This window comes from Daktulosphaira vitifoliae, unplaced genomic scaffold, assembly GCF_025091365.1.
Source record: "Daktulosphaira vitifoliae isolate Bord-2020 unplaced genomic scaffold, ASM2509136v1 Scaffold_1, whole genome shotgun sequence".
Classification (NCBI taxonomy): Eukaryota; Metazoa; Arthropoda; class Insecta; order Hemiptera; family Phylloxeridae; genus Daktulosphaira; species Daktulosphaira vitifoliae.
In genome coordinates this window covers 36844823-36864996 of record NW_026099572.1, presented here as the reverse complement: position 1 = coordinate 36864996, position 20174 = coordinate 36844823, and the positions used below count along the sequence as shown (strand labels likewise).

Below are 20174 nucleotides of genomic sequence, written 5' to 3'. Positions count from 1 at the left end.
TAACTTTTAACCCAATAGACGTCTAAATGTAAAACATGTACATGTATACGAAAGTTTAAAAAAACATTACATGAATACAGAAAAATATTAATTACTATGTGCGATAAATATTGAAAGTAAATGTTCTCACATATGATGTGTTGTTATAAAAATGATTATGAAAAATGTAAGTACGATGTATGAATATCATGTGAAGTGATACATGATACGTGAAGATTACAATAATACACTTATTTTACTCGTGCAATGTAATAAACATGCTGTAAGTTAATAATTGTTAATTTGCTATGTCATAGTGTACTGGAATTACATAGAAATTGTACCTGCATTTAATCGTCATAAACCATCAGATATTGTAAAAAGATAATAAATGCATAGTAAGACATAAAACAACAGTAATAAAAATTGTTAAATGTAAGCATAGATAACGTTTGTCTTTCTATAAATATACAGTATACAGTGTGATTATTTTATCACGAATTACTTAATTAATCGATAAGTACAAATTATTATTTATTTATATTTCTTTCTTTTAGTTACACGTTTTTATCAACTTATTAATTTAATTGTATTTTTTATGTTCATCCCTTATACCTTATTATAGAGTCAACTTTTTTTATATGGCAACATACATTATAAACTAGCTTTTTTTTAAATCTGGTCGATAACAACTTTAGACCAATATTTTAGAAGGTATTGATATATTTATATTTAGGCGAGAGGAATAGAATAGCCGAAAATTGTTAAATTATATAAATAACATTAGCCACTCTTCATATCCAGTAAATACTTTAAATTGTATTATTTAATTATCTATTAAATAAGCTAGCTAATTACGGAAGTTTCCATTTGATATATTAAATTATACAACCATATAAGGTACAAGGGATGAACATAAAAAAACTTTATAATTGTAAAATTGAGAAAAACATTGAACTAAAAAAAACAAATAAAAAAACTATTAATTTTAATTTTATTTTTCGATTATTTAAAAGATTTATAATATGTGAATCACTCTGTATAATACTATGATTAATAAACTAATTGGTTGACAGATGAAAAGTATACTTTTTTAGTGACTTCATAGGGAAACCTACTAAACCTGTTATAGTATTAAGTCCTGTGAGTAAAAAATATAAATAAATAAAATATCATTAACATTTATAAAAAAGCTTTAACATATCATTCTTCAACAATTCCTCCAAAAAATACTTCTTATTAAATAATATACTTTTCTTTTATTATTGATTTTCGAAAAAAAAAATTCTCTGTTATATTATCTTATTTTTTTTTTTTTGTAAAATGATTAATATAAATTTTTTAAAGATAAATTAACTGTTTCATAATTGATATTTCTATTCAAAGAACGGTTTTATCGTTTTTATTCTATTGTCAGTTACCTTTATTGTTCTAAGTGACAAACTATAATTTTTAAGTGGACATTTCTGAGAAAAATATATGCAAGTAAAATGATAAGTAACACTGTTTAAAAGAAAAAAAGGTTAATATTACGTTAGATACGTACCAAACAGTTGGTAAAATCACGTACGTGATTTCAACTGTTAAATTTTTTATAACAGACTTAATGTGTCATTTCTTGATCAGTGCGTGGCAAATATTTTATTGAAACATTAACTAATCTGTAAAAAATAGATTAATTTTACTTCGGATTTTGCGCTTCTTTATGAGTACAAAGATATGTGTGTAACTCTAAACTCATTAAATTAACTTTTTTCTCAGCAGCTTCAATCAGAGATTTATTTTTTAATGGCGGTATATATATATATATATATATATATACACCATAAATAACACAATTTAAAGTTATATTTATCAAATAAACCGTTTTATAACCAAAAAGATTAATTTTAATCTTCAAAAATAATTCATATTCAAAGCATTTATTATTGTTTGATACTAAGAGTTTGCTTTTGGCAACCTTTAAATTGTAAAAAAAATATTTATAACAATTTTATAATAATTTGATAAAATTAAATTATTAAGTAGTAAATGGTTATTTGTTTTTAAATATGAATTTGTATAAATGATTTATTAAAATAAAAATCTGTTATAAATACTTTTTTATTAATCGTCAATTATTTTAGATAAAACACAATATCAAATTTAAACATAGTTAACTTCTATTGAGTGATAGTAATTATCACTAATAGTAATAATTTTTAGTTTTTTATATTTATGTTCTTTTTTTATACATAAAATAGAATAATCTAGTCTATCTACTTAGATTAGATTAGATTAGATACTTAGATAAAATAATTATTAAAATTTATTATTTATTATACAAATTTTAAGTTCATAAAAAATTAACGTGGCATAAGCTACTTTGGTATTCTAATTAAAAGACGGATTAAAAAATAATTTGACGTTTAGATAACGTTATCTTATAATTGAATTTAACGTTAATCGACATTTAATATTTACACAAATTATTATGTTTAACGTTTTAAATATTGACACGTCATTCAATTATTTTCGTTTATTGGTTTAACACTACTACAATTTTTACATTTAAAATTAAAAGGGTTTAAAAAATAAATCACTGCCATAAGCAATTTTTTATATGAGCAAGTGACTACTTTTCTATTAATTTAATGATGTTTATGTTTATTTTTATTTTTATATAAGAAATTATATAAACATTGTATTATGTTTATCGATATTTTACGTTTATTGATATCAAATATTTTTCGTTTTTTGATTATGTTTTGACAACATTTTTCGGTTCAAACGTTATTCATAACGTTTTCTTGGCGTTATTTGTATAATAGAGAAATAATTTATTAATGTTGAGGTTAATCCACTATTAAATAAAAAAATTCAGTTCATTCTTAAACTTATATTTAAGTATTACTAAATTTCTAATATATCTGATACTATCAGAAAAAAATCCTTATCACAGTGAAGTCGCGGTACAGTGGCATAGTTGGATCACGTATAGATAAAATCTGATAGTGATTAAAATACTATCATCAAAAATGCTTCAATGCAAATCTGTTAAATATCACAATAATTTGTGCATTTATAATTTTACAATTTGTGTTTTAAAATATCATTAAAATATGCTTGTCAAATTATTTACTTAATTGAAAATAGAGTATTTTATTTTTATTGTTATTTTCTTTAACATATGATTTCTCAGAATAGAACTCATAATGGTCGATTTGGTTTTTTAATATTGTAGTACACTTTAAAATCTTTTATTTAAAATAGGTTTCGGATTGTAGAACATTCCGAATCATTTTCAATAATTGAAAATAAAGTAATTTTTTTGTAAAAATTAGTTTTTTTTTACCCATAAACTAATAAAATCGGTCCAGTGAGATCTAAGAGTTTTCCTGGTAGACATAAAAAAACACATTGTGGTAAATTCAATGCCTTTTCAATTTTGCTACGAAGTTAAAAAATTATACATTCAAATAGCTTTACTTAAAAATTAAAACATTTTTTAAGTTGTCTTACACACTGATATGTTACTTAGGCCACTTAAAAAATGAAAAATCCAATTTTCCAAAATTAATCACCTAGTAATGTCTACTAATAAAAGTACTTTCGAGGGTTTAGTCGATTTTTCTAAAGATGAAACATCAATTGTTGAGTAGTTTAAATCATAAAAACAATTTTTGAAAAATAGTGACTTGATCAATTTTAGCGCTATACGCCTTATATATATACAATGAATTGTTTCTAACTGTAACCACATTCAAAATATAAAATGCTTTTATGCTATGCTAAAAGTTAAAAAAATTATTGTTATATTATTTGTTTTTTATAAATTCTAGTTTCTTGTTTTTAGTAGATTTAAAAACACGGCATTAAATGCGTTTTCAAATCTACAGCATACAATGAGAATTATATAATTTAATAAATACACTATGGTAGTTACTTGACAATTCATTAACTATACTGTATTATTTTCAACGGTCAAGTATCATACAAGTATAACATGATATTATTTAATTAAAATAATAAAGCTGGGTAAATGTTATATTCGTTAGTCAATAAGCATAAAATTGTCAAACAAAATAATGCACTTTAAAATTTTGTTTCAATTTTGATTTTTTAATATCTGAGAATTTTATTTCTTGATTCACAACTATTTATTCATTGAAATAGTTTATACCGAATTCCACGGGGCGACAAGTACGGCGACAGTGAAATTATCGAAGCGTTTCGGGTTAATATAGTGTTACACATTGTGAATAGACTGATATAAAATAATATAGCTCACTAAAAAGACATATACTGATTCGGCCTCTAGTCGTTGACACCACTTAACCCCGGTTTAAAAAAAACTATCGCGGACCGCGGATTATTAACTCATTTTTATTGCCGTCCTATAATGGTGGTCGAATTCATTAAGCGGGTTCGCCCCTCCATTCCTGTCTCTCCTACATACGTATTAGGTCAGTCCGCAAATGCAAATTTAACATGTCATATCGATTTTTGCAAATTGCTATTTAATTTCTCACTGTGACTTTGTATACATCTCCGATCTCGTAACCTTTGTTCTGGACCATATTCGGTCGATATAAACGCAGGAAGTAGTTGTGTAGCCACGAAAACCGTCTTAGGACTTTGCCACAACGAGCTCATACCGTGACAACTGCAAGAGCACCTAAAAAATACAAATCAAGGAAACCGTTAATCCTTGTGACAATGCGAAGGAAGGAAACAACGGTTCATCGGTTCTCTTTTGACTGATTGAACTTCGTCTAAAACTAGTATTCGATATGTATAAGTCGAGGGGACGAGCTGAGAGATGAAAAACAATAAATTATATTATATTACTCAATGAAAGAAAAAAATAGAACCGTCTCTCGATCGAATTAAGTAACAATATTGTGAGCAATAAACATTAAAAATAGACATTGCCAGGGAAATGACAATATTTTTTTTTTCATAAAACATTAAAAATCGATATAAATAATGCATTTTAATTCTATATACGCTTATCTACTAAGTTCATTGTACTCATATTCAAATAATGTGCAAAAATGCATAACATGATATTAATTCACGATGCTCATTTATTATTTTGCAGAATCAACCAATAATTTTACCGCCACAATTACATGGGTCAACATCTCCTGTGTCAGCTCCAACCGACGCCCAAACTGGTACAGGTAAGACTTCACTATCCAAACATTTGTTTTCCTTACTGTTATGTAGTTAAAAATCTGAAACATAATTAGATTTCGTAAGGTTTTAATTTTTGTGGTATCAATACTCAATTATCATTTGAGTGAATAAATCTTATAGATGACAAGTTTTGTTTAAGCAGCAAAAATTTGTCATATATTGTTACATTTTTAGTTAATCAATTTATTATAAATAAAAATCAAACTTACCCAAGTTTTTTTTTTTTTAGTGATTGATTATTTCTTTTTTGAAGGCATTATCCAAGTAATCAAATAAGAATAAATTATTATAAACATATTTATTTAAATCTTATTAACTATTTCAATCATTTTAATTAATCAATTTTAAATGTACATTTTATAATAACTTAAACTTACTCAGCATATAAGTTTACTACAAATTATGGTCACAAATTTATGTTACAAAAAAACTTATACTCATTAACAAGAAAAATTTTTTAGAATATAACAAAAATATTTTGATATATTCTCAACATTTTATCAGAACATACTTTGGCAGCTAATATTAGACTTTCAGTATGTACGAACAGTATATGTCTAAAATATTATATAAAAAAAAACATTTTGAAGATATTTGACATAATGTTTATAAAAATAAATAGAGCGTGTATTCTCTCGATACTTATGTATAATTATTAGTTAAAAACATCACACATGTAACAGTTTAATATGTAGATATTTATTTACATTATCGTATTAAAAAAAACCCAGCACAGGGGGGTCGCGGCACAGTGGTGACGTGGCATAGTTGGATCAAGTATAATGATATCTGACAGTGATTAAAATCACTATCAAAAAAAAACGCTTCGATGCAAATCTTTAGATAGTGTTTAATTTTAAAAAATTGGTGGATTATTCCAAAAGCTTCATAAACTGCTAGTTCCTTATTAATATCCTGATTAAGANTTTAAATCCCCCCTTGTGGGCAGGTTAAGGGTTAAATTTATGAAAAAAATATACCAAATGAAAGGTAATGATATTATGCATCTATATAAAAAAGAATTATATTGATATGTTTATTTTTGAAAAAGTTATGGCACTTTTAATTAAAAAAAATTGAAAAAATTTCGAAAATTAGCGATTTTTAAATTCGTAATTTTTTTGGAGGTTTCCCCCATTTACGGGGAACGAGGGAATTTTTTTCAATTTTTAAGGGTAATGTCTTCGACTAGATACGATTTGTGATCTTTTGACGTATCATTGAAAGAAATCGATTCGGTGAGAGCTGAGAAAAAGTGGTAACAGACACAAAAAAAAAAAACACATCTTAGTAAAACCAATACCTTCTCAGCTTCGCATCGAAGCTAAAAATAAGGGAGGCTTTTGTACATTTTAATAGTTAAAACAATACATCTGAATCAATATTCAGATTTGAAATAAATATAAAGATAGAAGTTTTAAATGTATAAAATTTAAAATTTTGATATACTAAATCATCAGTACCAGATGATTGAATATTTAATGAATATGTTCACATTGTTTTACATTCAATTGAGGCCGTTTGATTCAAAATTTAATTTAATTTTGAATATATCTTTGTTTTGTACGGTAAATTCTAATAAAATTTGAAATAATATTTTTAAAAAAACTACCTACCACGATTATAAAAAATACTTTACAACTTTTTTTTATGTGGCAAGAAACAGCGTTTCTTAATACAAAATAATCTTAATAAACTGACTACGATCAACATCTATCATAAGTTATTATTTTAGGTTTATGAAGTCTTTTTGTCGTTTAATCGAGTTTTCTTAAATTGCGATGCAGAGCAAAAAAAAAGTTAATAACCCCCTTCTGAAATTATTTTCTGGTTGTGTTACTTATGCCACCCACTCCAAGTCTGATGTCATTAATATCTTTGCCCAAATCATTTTATTTTTAAGTCTTGACAAATGCTTTCTTCATTTGATTAATACGTGTATACATTTTAGGGAGCCTCTTTTCAGTTATTAAAATTGATAAATGAGACTTTTTTTATATTTAATTTCTAGTTTTAAAATTTATTCAAATTTAAAATAACACACACACACACACATATATATATATATATATATATCGAATATCCTTTTTAAAAAGTATAAAATAAACTAATTAGGGCAATTTTATCTATAAACGATAAGCTAACAGTTTTCCATTCAATAGATTAATACTATATATACTACAAATTAATTAATATCGCTGTTTTAAAAAAAAAAAAAAAGAAATTTAAAGATCTCTCAGGGCGAACTTGATCCGAAATAATCCGTTTCCAAATGTTTTGGGTCGACGAACCGCTCAGATTGTTTGCGTTGTATTAGTTATCGTCCGGATGATCGTTCGGTTGGCCGGTCAACCGATGTCTTGACTTAGGTACTGAAATAATATGATCAGGGTGACGACATCTGTAAACGTGGCAATAACAACAGATTGCTCTATTGATTGTACGCGCAGTCATAGGCGTCTAAATTAAGGTAGTACGTTATTTTTGAGGTCGTATCTATATAAGGGCAACATCAATAGGTTAAATAAGCATATCACTCGTCAGTTAGTAACAATAAAACCACAAAGATTACAATAATAAAAAACAAGTCTTCTTTATTGTTTCCTCGTAATGTGCTAGTAGGTAGACACGCATTAGTAAATAGCAATTGATGATTTTAAACATCAACCGTTCATTGATAATTATTTGACTCGTTCGCTCATCATATAATGTATAAATACAATACTATTAAATGACTATGATTTTTGCAACGTTCTTTAAAATTGTGTAATAAAACCAAGAAAAAGTATCTTTTAAACCTATCAAAATCAAAGAAAATTGTTTAAAATAAATGTCAAGTGAATAGACAATTTTAGTGGTACCAATAGCTTAAACATCAAGACACACAATTTTCCTTCGTGAAATCCCAGGGTCATATAAATTATGATTTTAATTTTTACATGTCTAAGTTGGTAGCATCTCAAGAAACCAAAAAAAGTTTGAGTCGTGCTAAAATCTCGCGGTACATATAAAATTTATTTCTATAAAAATACACACTGTGACCTGTAAATATTCGAATTCAAGCGACCTTTTTTTTTTATCGAACTTAAGTTTATTACGCTGTGTCAGTTATAGGATATGATACGAACCGGATGTTTATTTCTTTCTTGCGATCGGTTCAAATTCAACCGAAATCGTATGCACCAAAATCATTGTACATGTTTTAATTTCAATTTTACTCGAGTAAAAATGTTCTAATCAATGGATTTATTTAATCTAAACACAGATGCGGTCATTGTTCTAAATAGCTTACAAACAAATCTATTTATTATGTTTGGCGTTTCGCTATTTTATTACAAATACCACTCTTTCAATGTAAAGCGTTTGGTGGTTGTTATCAAATACAACTGATCCCTCAATGACAGTTAAGGAACGGTAACGGTATTATTGTATATACTAAGACTCATCTTTAGACACGCCGGTTAAGACTAGATGCTCTAAACTACTATGCAATAACACCGGGTTGCCTCTTTTGGTCAGCTCATCTATGTAAACCACTGCTAGAGATAAATAATTAGAGTCCTACGTATAAGTTGAAGTGGACCGATAGGGTCTTCTTGGGCAGTGCAATAACGTCTTGTCCAAAGGGGCTTATCTGAATTTAAATGATACGACCCATAGTACAATGGCCTTTTTGATTGAATTCCGGGTTGCGTGACATCTCTGAGTGTATTTATCCCACAGGGATTGTGTCATAGCTTTCTATGACATCCTAAGTCCACATGGCTCAAGACATCAACTTTGTAAGGGTTCTTAGCATGACAAAAATCGGCTACCGTGGCCGTTCTCTAAGCGCACAAAGTTGCTGCTAATCATAAAATGAGTATAGCTATAAATTTTCAATATTTCATAATTATTAGTTAACAATTTATTTATTTTTTAATTATATAAAATAATATTTTCAAATAGCTAAACTTTAAATTATTTTTTCGCTCAATTTAGCACATAAATTAAATGTTTGGCATCATAGAAAAATATTTATACGTTTTTTTATCGACAAATAATTAGAAATAAATTAAACGCATACAAATAAGTAACGTCAATAGATATTACCAATAAGATGTATTGTTGCGTTACATAATTATTTTGATAATTATCAACACTTCTAAAATTAGAGTTATTTTATCTGATTGATATTTTTATGCCTATCCTATGCGCCTTGTTTGCGACTCTAATAAAGCAGTGACTCGTGACAAGGCCATGACGAGAACACTGGTAGTCGGTTAATCCGAACTGCTTTCCAATAGTACTTAAATAATGATCGATTTATTAATTAATTTTATCGATGGCTTTGATTTACGCTAACAATGGCCAATTAGTATAATATATTGAAAGTATGTTCAATTAAGTTTAACGCTGAAACAAAAGAATAATGATACTCGAGTTTAAATCGGTAGATAATGACTCGTTATTTTAATAAGTGCAACAAGTAAAGGTTTAGTTATTTGAATATTTTTCATTAGAGTCGGATTAAAAAGGAGGAATTTAAACTTTTGAGATACTAAGTACACAAATCACAATAACATAATATGGTACGATCGTATTACGAACAAGCGATAATAAAATCAAAATTAAAACTCTTTAAATTCGTTTGGAGTTTAACGAAATAATCACATTTTACACGGTCGAAAGAGCGCAGCAAACCTTAAAACATTCTCCTCCGATCAAAAAATAATGAACACGAATTCCGGATATTTATTAAGACGTGACGCCGCTGCGGCAGACGCTATTATGGTCCTCGCCGAAGAGCAGCTAAAAAACTTGTGGAAAATGTGATTTATAGAAAAATGCAAGGACGTGTTGCGATGATTTCTCAGGTACTCACACTCGTGTCGGCGTTTATGCTGATAAGGAATTATAATGCGCGTGTCTTTTTGCCCGTGGAATTCTCTATTAGCGCATCTTCTGCTCCTCTGCGATTCCACGACTCGCGACGCCCGGCCAAGGTTAATTCCACCACATTGTTTACATTATTATGCACTCGTACTGCTGGTGACTATCCGGGCGACTGTACGGCGGCGCTTAAAATCCTACCAGTCGATTTCGATAAAAGCCGTCGCCACTAACAATAAAGTTCATTCGTTTCGGTGCACCGATTACTTCTATACGTGTATAAATATACACATAATACGTTTTTTATCTCTGGTGTAAAAAAATACAACTATTACTACAATTTTTGCTCTCATGCTCGTATGGATGCTACTATAAAGATAATACAACTCCTATTACTACTATTTTTTACTACCGATACTACTACTACTACTACTACTACTACTACTACTACTATTACTACTACTATTACTACTATGGGTATTGTGTTACGTTGTTATTATTATTTTTACACCGCAGTAATAATGCAACGGATTGTTTTGTACTTAGCCGCGTAAAACCGATTGTTATTATTATTTTCTTAACAATATTAAAGATTTATATGTTTTTTTTTTTTGTGGTGGTCGCGACAACGCCCGAGACACTTCCTAGTGTGGAGCCTGCAAGGAATTTTCGTATTAAAATTCTCAGTCACGTATATTATTATTATTATTATATGCATTTCGGCGCCTCCCGAACGAAACTGCAACGATAGTAAACAAAACGAAAAATAAAAACACTCGCACCCGTCTCGATGTAACAATCAGGATCAGTGACATTTTGATGGCCAAAGCGTACAGACGAAGAGCCCGTGACCGAACACCTTGTTAACAGTAATGTAATTACGATTTATGTCACATATTGTGAATATTGTTTTATTATTTTAGATTCGCTACCACCGACGCCTCTGTTTAAGGCGAGACATTTGTCGCGATAATCTCTTGTGAGTTTCTGGGCGACATGATTAACATTGTTCGAGGTCGTCTTATATTGTGATTTTATGTTGTTATTATTATTAAGCTTACTTTTAAAACACAAATAACGATGTCCAATATCGGTTGTGCTTTTGTACTTTTTTTATTAAACAACTTTTTATAGTACACTATCATGTGCTAATTTTTCAAAAGTACTGGTGCCAATGAATTCTAAGAAATAAAAGGTAGGGTAATTATGATTTCGTACCTACAAAGATAAAAAAACGGGTTGTAATAAATACAGTGTATGTTATTACTTCCATGTAACTTAGATGATTAGTAAGTTTTTAGATTACTTAACATATAAATTTCAATTTACTAAGGGTTATTCAATAAAATAATATATGGAAGTATCACAACTTAATTTAAACAAAAACCAAAATAAATTTGAAAAAAAAAAATTTTACAAATTAACTGAAACTGATATTCACATAGTTCGTATTTTACATTTTCTGTTTGAAACCCACTGAAGTTATAAATCGATAATTAAATGAGAGAAATTTATTGTTTTAAACACTAAGTTAGGGATCGCGTTTTTGTTTGACTGGTACACATAGTGATTGTATAATTATGACTCGCGCAATTTATTTAAAAATATAACACACAATATCATTTTTTCTCTTCATAAGTCAATCCTGTCGTATAATTTTCAAACAAAATTGGACATTCCTCCTTTTTCTGTCTTAGAATCAACTTAAGTTTGTTAAATAGAACATTATATGTTTAACTAGCTTAAAAATAAGAAGATTATTAAGTTGGTTAACACACTTATATTTCAATTTATAAAACCTAGGTTAATAAAATGTTAAGGGGAAAGATGTTTTTTTGGGGAAAATTACAGAACGTAGGATTCTGTTAACTTAAGAAAAGAAAAAACAATATTATATTTTGAAAGATATTACAAGAGTCATAGCAATCACTCTGTACAATGAGCTAGCGGTAACAAAACACATGAAACGACGTGGTTCACCGTCATTTAACACAAGAAATTATTATACTAGAAACGTAAAATTCATTATGAAAAGTACAGCTCTTCGCCGTCGTTCCAGTTTACTGTTTTAATATCATTTTCCACGGTTAAAAACAAATTAAATATAATAATAAAAAGTAAACAATTAATATAAATTAGTAATCCTAGTATTACTAATTTACACAATACGAATTAATAAATATAATATCAAGACAGAAAGTAATGGCTTGAATTCAAAGATAATAAACAGATAAAATTCGAGCGTTGTACAAATTATACATTTAAAAAAAAATATTTCACCGCATTAGAAATTGGAGCACTTCTATATAGTAATTAATAAACTATTATGAGATCCTAATAGTAATATTTAAGAACAACCGTTTTTATTATTATTTTTTTAACCGCGTCAATTAGGCTAATCTTATACCTACAGCGAGTGTTCTTAAAGGGACTAGATTGATAACAATTAAAGTCTGCTCTTAATTTCGTTAATTTTTTATATGTTCGGCCAATCTAATACCATTTATCTGCAATATATTTTTTTAGGGTCAGGTTTTAGGGGACGATATCACTTTTTCCCAATATTTACTGCCGATATTAAACAAACAACCAATGAATAAATATTTTAATAAATTAAAATTAAAATTAATACGCCACTTTTCGATAGAATAATGAAACACAACCTTCAGAAAACATCATTATATGTATTTTTAGCCTTTACAGACCACTATGCACATTCAATCAATTTACGTCTTATACTGAAAGGTGATACTACAAATTAAAGGAACTCTTAATAATTCATCTGAAAATTATTGTATAAAAACATGAACAAAAATAAAAATTTTTTTTTTATTTAGTAAGTATTAAACCGCGACACTGGAAATAAAAGTTAATGAAAAGTACAACCTAATATTTTAAAACAATATAACAGCTTTGTAGAACTATAAAAAGTAATAGAAAATTTAGAAAAATTACAAATATCATCATATCTTCATAAAGATACGAATATTTGCAAAGTTGATTATAATTCCACCTTGATTATTGCATTTTAATAGTTATGTATAATATCGATATGAACATTTTCTGTTTAAATTCAATTAAAAAACTGTTACTAATAAATCTATATCGGATTGCATATCGTCCCTATTGCTTCCATCCTATAATTCGGGAGGTCGTCTATACTGATTGCTCTAATCACTTCAAAATATATTTGTCTTAATAATTCAGTATGTGTATCACGGAGTTAAAATCGTCTACATAAAAAAAGGATGTAAGAATTGTAGTCATAGTCCATTTCCTACTATTATTACAGGAGTAGTAAGTAGGTTTTTTTTTTTTTTTGATAATTTAATAGTTATACTTACCAAAGACTCTAAACAAATACATTTCTACAGCTTTGCTCTAACAGGAGCAATATGGTGTACACGAGGTACAAAGTAAAGATCGTTGAAACGTTGGCAGTGTACATGTGGTTCAACGAGACTTTTCCAATCCATACTGGTACGTTCACAAACAAATATATATAGTATATACACACATGTGGAACGGTCATACTTATACCCAACTACTACTCACCTCTTGCGCGATTATTCTTCTTCCAGCCTTTATACATTGAGGTAATCCGGATTTGCAGGATCCGTTTCCTAATAGCTCGCACCAGTCGGTACTCTCCACGCGTTTACCCGGAGCCGGCCCGGTAATCCCGCACTAATGAACGCCAGGGATAATGGCTTAAATCCCTTCGGTCTACTTTCCTCGCGCTCGTCTAAGACTCTGTGTACTGTATTCTATAGTATTAGAACAAAAGACAATATATACACGATCTACGTTTCACATACAAAAACAGATATATGTTGTTGTGTGCAAGTGTATCTGAGGGTTATATATAACAAGTGCCCGGTCGACCGAAATTTTCGAAGAGTCGACTAGTAATCCATGACGGGCGACGATAATCTCTTTTTCAAGTTTTTTTATTTACTGTGATATGAAATAGTCTTATATCATTATTTTCTCGGAAAGAACATCTAGATTTAATGACCTTACATAACCTACATGCTTTTTTAAAAACAAAAAAAATATTTTGCTAAAAATATCAAATATTTTTTGTTGTTTCTATACTGCAAGTTCTTTATAACACGATTTTTATAAATGAAAATTAAATGTCAAGTAGACTTAAGAAGTCAAACACCACAATCACTGTTTTACTCGTGGTAGTTAATTTTTTTTTTATATAATTTGAATTGTAAATTACATTTATTTTCCTATTTGCCTTAACTGACACTAATAGATGAATGATAAAACAGCACATTTAATCTGTGCCCATCGCCGTAAGACTTTTATACGTTAGCATTGGTTTTCCTTGATAACGTACGTTTAGTCCCACGACGTTGATCCTAATTCAGAATAAATTTGATTTGGCAAAGCACAATACTGAATACCTACATATTAATCCAGATTTATTTTCTTAAGAACCATATCGGGTTTAAGTTCTTAATCCGATTTCGAGTGATCCGGTTTTTTATAGGTCTATTTGTCATTTTCATATAATTCGAATCAAGTTATAATCCTTTAATCATACTGATTATAATATTTTCTACCTCTGCGATTTACTTTCAATTTAAAATTATACTGTTATCCTCTCTTTTTTTTAGTAATCCTTTATTTCTATTTCATCAAATAGCTTGAGTTGTATTTTATATCAATTTTATCCTTCCTTCTTTAGGTCTGTTTCAATCATATTTTATTTACATAATATTAAATATATTATATAGTGATTGTACTAAACATTAATATTTATTATATCAACTACAACAGTAGCTGATATTTTGCACGCATTTATGCAAGTAAGATCTATGTTGCATAATAAAAGTTAAAAATTGAAAAAATGCAAATAATATTATTATTTGAAAATCTAACAATGATAAATACTGAATAAAACTGTTAAATAAGATTAATCGTTAAAGTTTAAATAAAAAAAATATATGTATTATTCTCAAATTAATTATTACAAAACACTCGACTTAGTTTAATAAATAATTCTATTTGTCATGATTGAATAAAAATAATAAAATTTTAGTACAGGATTTATAAACCTACTTGTATATTTTCAAATATGCTATAAAAAGTTCATATTAGCATTTATCATTTGATTTAGTTAAAACATTTTTTTAATTTGTAACAGAGTATGTGTGTTAAAAGCTGCGAAATTATAGACTTCGCGTATGAAAAATTAATTTACCACAAAGGATTTTAGGAATGAGTATTTAAATGTTTTTTTCCTATGAACGTAATTTAACTTGAAAGAAACAGTTTCAGAGTAATCGGTGTACATTAGTTTAAATAATCATAAAAATTTTATTTTATAAAATTAAAATAATATATTAACTGCATACAAAGTTTTCAAATTTATCTCATCAGGACTACTAACCTGTTAGCTTTAATAAATTACCATATTTCAATATCTCAGTTAACTTTAAGGTAATATTTTTAATTAAATTCATTTTCGTGGATTTATTGTTTAATTTTTTATTTATTACAATTCATTGTGTTTATTATTCGACTGAAATATACTTCAAAGTTAAGCATGTTTAATAGTGTCTATTTTAAAAAGACTTTGAATAGATTTTACCTTCTTCCCCTGGAGTAATGTCGTACGGTAGTTACAGGACGCATCTTGCTGGTCGTAAAAAAAAAAACAAAGACTTTAACTTCTGAAGTTTGATGAGTGAATTTTTCTTGGATGTAATAAACATATAAACAAATTATTTATTATATGCTAGTCAAAATTTGTGTAATTTTATGAATTGGGCTCGTCAAAACACAATAAGTAAGTCTTTTTTCTTATTCGTCAATATCATTCCATAATTCTTTATTCGGTAAGGAGGAGGTACAATGGTTTAATTTACGAATACAACGAGCTATACGCGAAGATTTAAGTACCGTGACGAACGTTTGTACGCAAATAATATTGCAGTAATATAATGGCGTGGAAAAAATTCCACTCGTATCATATTATAATTGAGAGGATTTTGTTATTATTTAATATGGCTGGCTGTCTACCTAATTTCACAATGTTCGTATTACTGTTTTAAAACAAAATTCAACCCTATTCTTTATCTACTATATTAGAATTTTGTCAATTTTTTAATTTTAATGAACAAATACCACGTGAGAAAAAAATATTTATGACATATTAAAATTATACTCGTTTAAACTTGTATTGGATTTTTTGTAAAATTACATTATGCAGTGCACACTGTACAATAGTTACCCAAACCACAATCTTTGCTCGCAATCATTAATATGTACAATGTATATCAAATACATAGTAATAATTTTTTAATTATGCTTTCAAATTAAGTGTTTTTGAAATATTTCTATTCGGATTTATACGATATTTATTCATTATCAAATTTAACAAAACGCTAATTATGTTTTCGTTGACATGACTATGACATGGATACATACATGACATGAGTGTGAGTGTAATTATTCTATACTGCTAGTGTTGTTTTGGATTTTGCCCTAGGAGCGGCTGCAGCAGTATACGACTTGGTGGAGTGGTGCAACGGGGAAAACTGATGTGTAGGGTAGAGGAGAAAGGCACTGACACCGTAATCCGGATTAAGGGTGCGATCGGGGTGCGGTGACTGCCGCTGCTATTCCCGGCTAATCTCACCCCGACTCTACCCTTCACCTCAATCGCACAAAGTTTCGCTCGATCACCACGTTAATCCCTAGTCTCTTCCACACCACTCAACCTCATACCGTATATCCCACCAACCTTCTCTAAGAGCCCCTTTGGATTGCTAGACAGGTTTTTCGGGGTTAGTATCGGTCGAACAGCCGGCGTATGTTGTCGTCGTTTTGCTTTCTGGTTTTATCATATTTTATCCGATTGCGCGCACGTGTACAGTTTTACTCTCGATGGATTTACAGGAAAATTCGGGCGATGGTGAGATTTTTTATAACGTTTTATTTTATATTTTATATGGTCAATAAATATCTACTTATAATTGCTGTAAAACATTAATTGAGCTTAATGCATATTTAATTCGAAACATCAAAACTAGTGTATTGTAGTTATCAGTAAAAATTGAAAACAAAGTGAAAGCTTATTAATCATATACACTTAAATACAATTTTTTTCATTTAAGTCTGTAGGGAAATAAATTTCGCGATTGGTCGGTTACGATTTTCAGCAACAAGTGTGACCTCGTTTAGTGAGTACTTCCAGTTACGATAGCGTGAGTCTGTAATCAATCGCAATTACTTCGAATTTATTTAGATATTTTATACACTCGAACCACCAATGCACTCATATGATTTTGATTTATATCACAAATGTTAGACTTTTTAAAATAAATTATTATATATCATCGTTAAAGTTATTACGATAAAGTAATAATTATCCAATTCCGTTAAATGTTTGTTCTACAATTCATCACCACAACATGTTAATGACCGTTCTTTTTATCATTGAGCGACGTTAATAAAGTCATGATAAACTAATATATTAAAAACCGTTGAAATCGTTTATTGATTTCAAAGGTGTTTATAGCAGTAGTTGGTGATTATTTATTTTGTTTTTTAATTGATTTAATTTATCTACTCTGTTTATAAGATAAGTACCGGTACCTGGTTTTCTTTTTTAGGACTGCTTTTATACGGTTCTCAGTTTATAAGCATTTTTTTACTTGGTACTCGGTATTTTTCCCGGCCATACCTTAAAACCATAATCTACAGTCCTAACCCAGTGCTTTATAATTATTATCATATCTACAATCGTTTAAGAACCAATCATTAAATATATAAAAATGCTACAGTTATTTTACCTTTCAAAATAACAAAAATTATTTGTGCATATATTTTAAATATTCAGAATATATAAGTTATATTTAATGTACAAAACGTCTGACCTGAACCCTAGTACAGTTGGTTAGTAGATATATTCAAGTGAGACGGAGTTGGATAGTTATGATTTAATTGGCGATAGATGAGTTGGATAAAACAAGTCAAGTTATTATCAAAATAAATAAAACTGAAGTGATAGTATTGACAAATATATCTATAAAGGCCACTAAAACACAAATGCCCTTTGTTAGGTCGACGTTAGTACTTCCAGGCTACAGACGAGTAGAATAATCAGATCAGCATTTTCCTTTATGTTAATTAATATGTATTGCGAATTAAGTAAATTAAAATACATCGTGTGTAATAGAAGTAGCAAGAATATAGTAATAAATGTTCTTACAAGTGCAAACATTTTGAGAATATATCATTTTTTTCCTCCTTAAAGTATATATTTTTTAAATACACAGGATTTTTCTAATTTTTATGGAATCAAAATCTGAATGTTTCAGCCTTCCACACTACGCCTATATTATGGTTTTAACTTAAATAGAGAAGAAATGTTAGACATTTAATACATGCTAGACCTTTATATTTCATTAAAATTTCACTATCGGGTTTTTACTTGCTACTCGGTTTGTATATGTATTAACTATTTAAAATATCTCTACTATTTATACGAAAATTGCTTTTTGAGAACTTTATATATCGATAATTACTCTTATCATTGGAGTGACAACTACTGCTACATTAATACTGTAGCAGTTGTCACATCGATTTAGTAAATTTTTCCACGTCGAGAATACTAAATTATGTTTAAAATTTTATCGAAATTCTAGTATTGTTAATGTTGTTAACGATAGCGGTTTTTCACATGAAGATATTGAAAAGGTCATATTTTTATTAGTTTAGTTTTTAATTCGTTAATTATTCTGAAGTTTTGACATTTCATTTGTGTTGTTATAATAACATAATGTAAATAATTATACATAACTACTGAGATGCGGGGATGCATAAAATATGGTCTACATTCATAGAACAGCCGGATGTCTATTTATCCGATAATTGTAGCGGAAACGCATAAAAAAATTAATTATTTTATTTTGTAAATATCCGGATTTCCGCACATATCTACTTACACATAGACAAGTTCTCTATCCTTTCCATTCAGCTATCGAAAGTAAATAAAACTTTTATTATGAAATATTATGAAAAAAATTTTCATATTTATCAAAAAATTATTTTTGACCAAAGAGTAATGTTTTTTGTTAAACCCGTTTGTTTTTATATACACGAATGTTATAAGAAGATATTGCCTGATTCAAACAAAAGGACGATATTAAAAGCCCCAAAAGCCGGATAAAGCTAAATGCTTGGGAATAGCTTGAAAGCCGTGCCTTAGTATAGCTTAAATAGATGTGGTCTTGCTGACCAAAGGGATTTAGCTCATCTTACACCCGAAGGGCAGAACGGTCTTATTGCCAGCCAAATGTTTTCCCATGGGAGAGTATTATCCTTTCTGGCTACCCCTTTTAATTTTTTGTAATTCTAAAAATTCTTTCTGTTTCAATTTCTTCAAACTTTATATTGTCTACTTGTACACAACATAAAGTTGTAAGAATGCATATGAGTATATATTATTATTATTATAGTATTTATTATTTTAAATTTGATTGAATAAATGCCGTTAGACGAATGTTAATCAAATAATTTGTCACATGACAAAAAAAAAGAAATAATACATGAAATCATTACTGGTTAATATTAAGCTACTTTCGATCAAGTTTGGCATGGTTTTAAATTACATTGATTGGCATTACCTACAATTAATTGATAACTAATTTGTGATAGCATAAATTATATCAGACTGTAAGATTGTACCATTTAAATTGTTAATTTATGTGCAACGTACGCTAGTTAAAATTCAATAAGCTTGTGTTAAATATAACGACATGTGTGTTGTACATTTTCAAATATCAGCACTTGGCTTATACACATAAAATCAATAACAATAACTGTGTTGTTAAATATTATAATACTATAATGATAATTACTGAAATGCTGTACGATTCTTTATTTGGTGAATTACATTGATAAAACAAATAAAAAATATCGCCCATACTACTATTGAAACGAACAGATTTAATTTTAAATATTTAAACAGAACAATACACGTCATACAATAAAAAGGACGAAGGCGAATCAAAGTAAACAGTAAAATATTAATAGAACGCTTCTAATGAATATTAAATGGATGATAATCTTCTACAAACAATTAATTTTTAAGCCACTCAATTAAATCAAGTTTTTCA

The 20174-nt window shown here is 28.2% G+C and overlaps 1 protein-coding gene across 2 annotated transcripts in view; it reads left to right on the top strand.

The window, feature by feature from the left end:
• LOC126903978 (homeobox protein dve-1) overlaps window positions 1-20174 on the top strand; it is a 45285-nt gene that overhangs the window by 11324 nt on the left and 13787 nt on the right. The window contains exon 2 of one of the 2 annotated variants that reach the window (XM_050682588.1): window positions 5063-5144. In XM_050682588.1, the coding sequence (XP_050538545.1) occupies window positions 5063-5144 (82 nt within the window). Of the gene's footprint in view, window positions 1-5062; window positions 5145-16832; window positions 16967-20174 lie in introns of those variants that run through there. The other variant, XM_050682597.1, reaches the window with a different exon arrangement.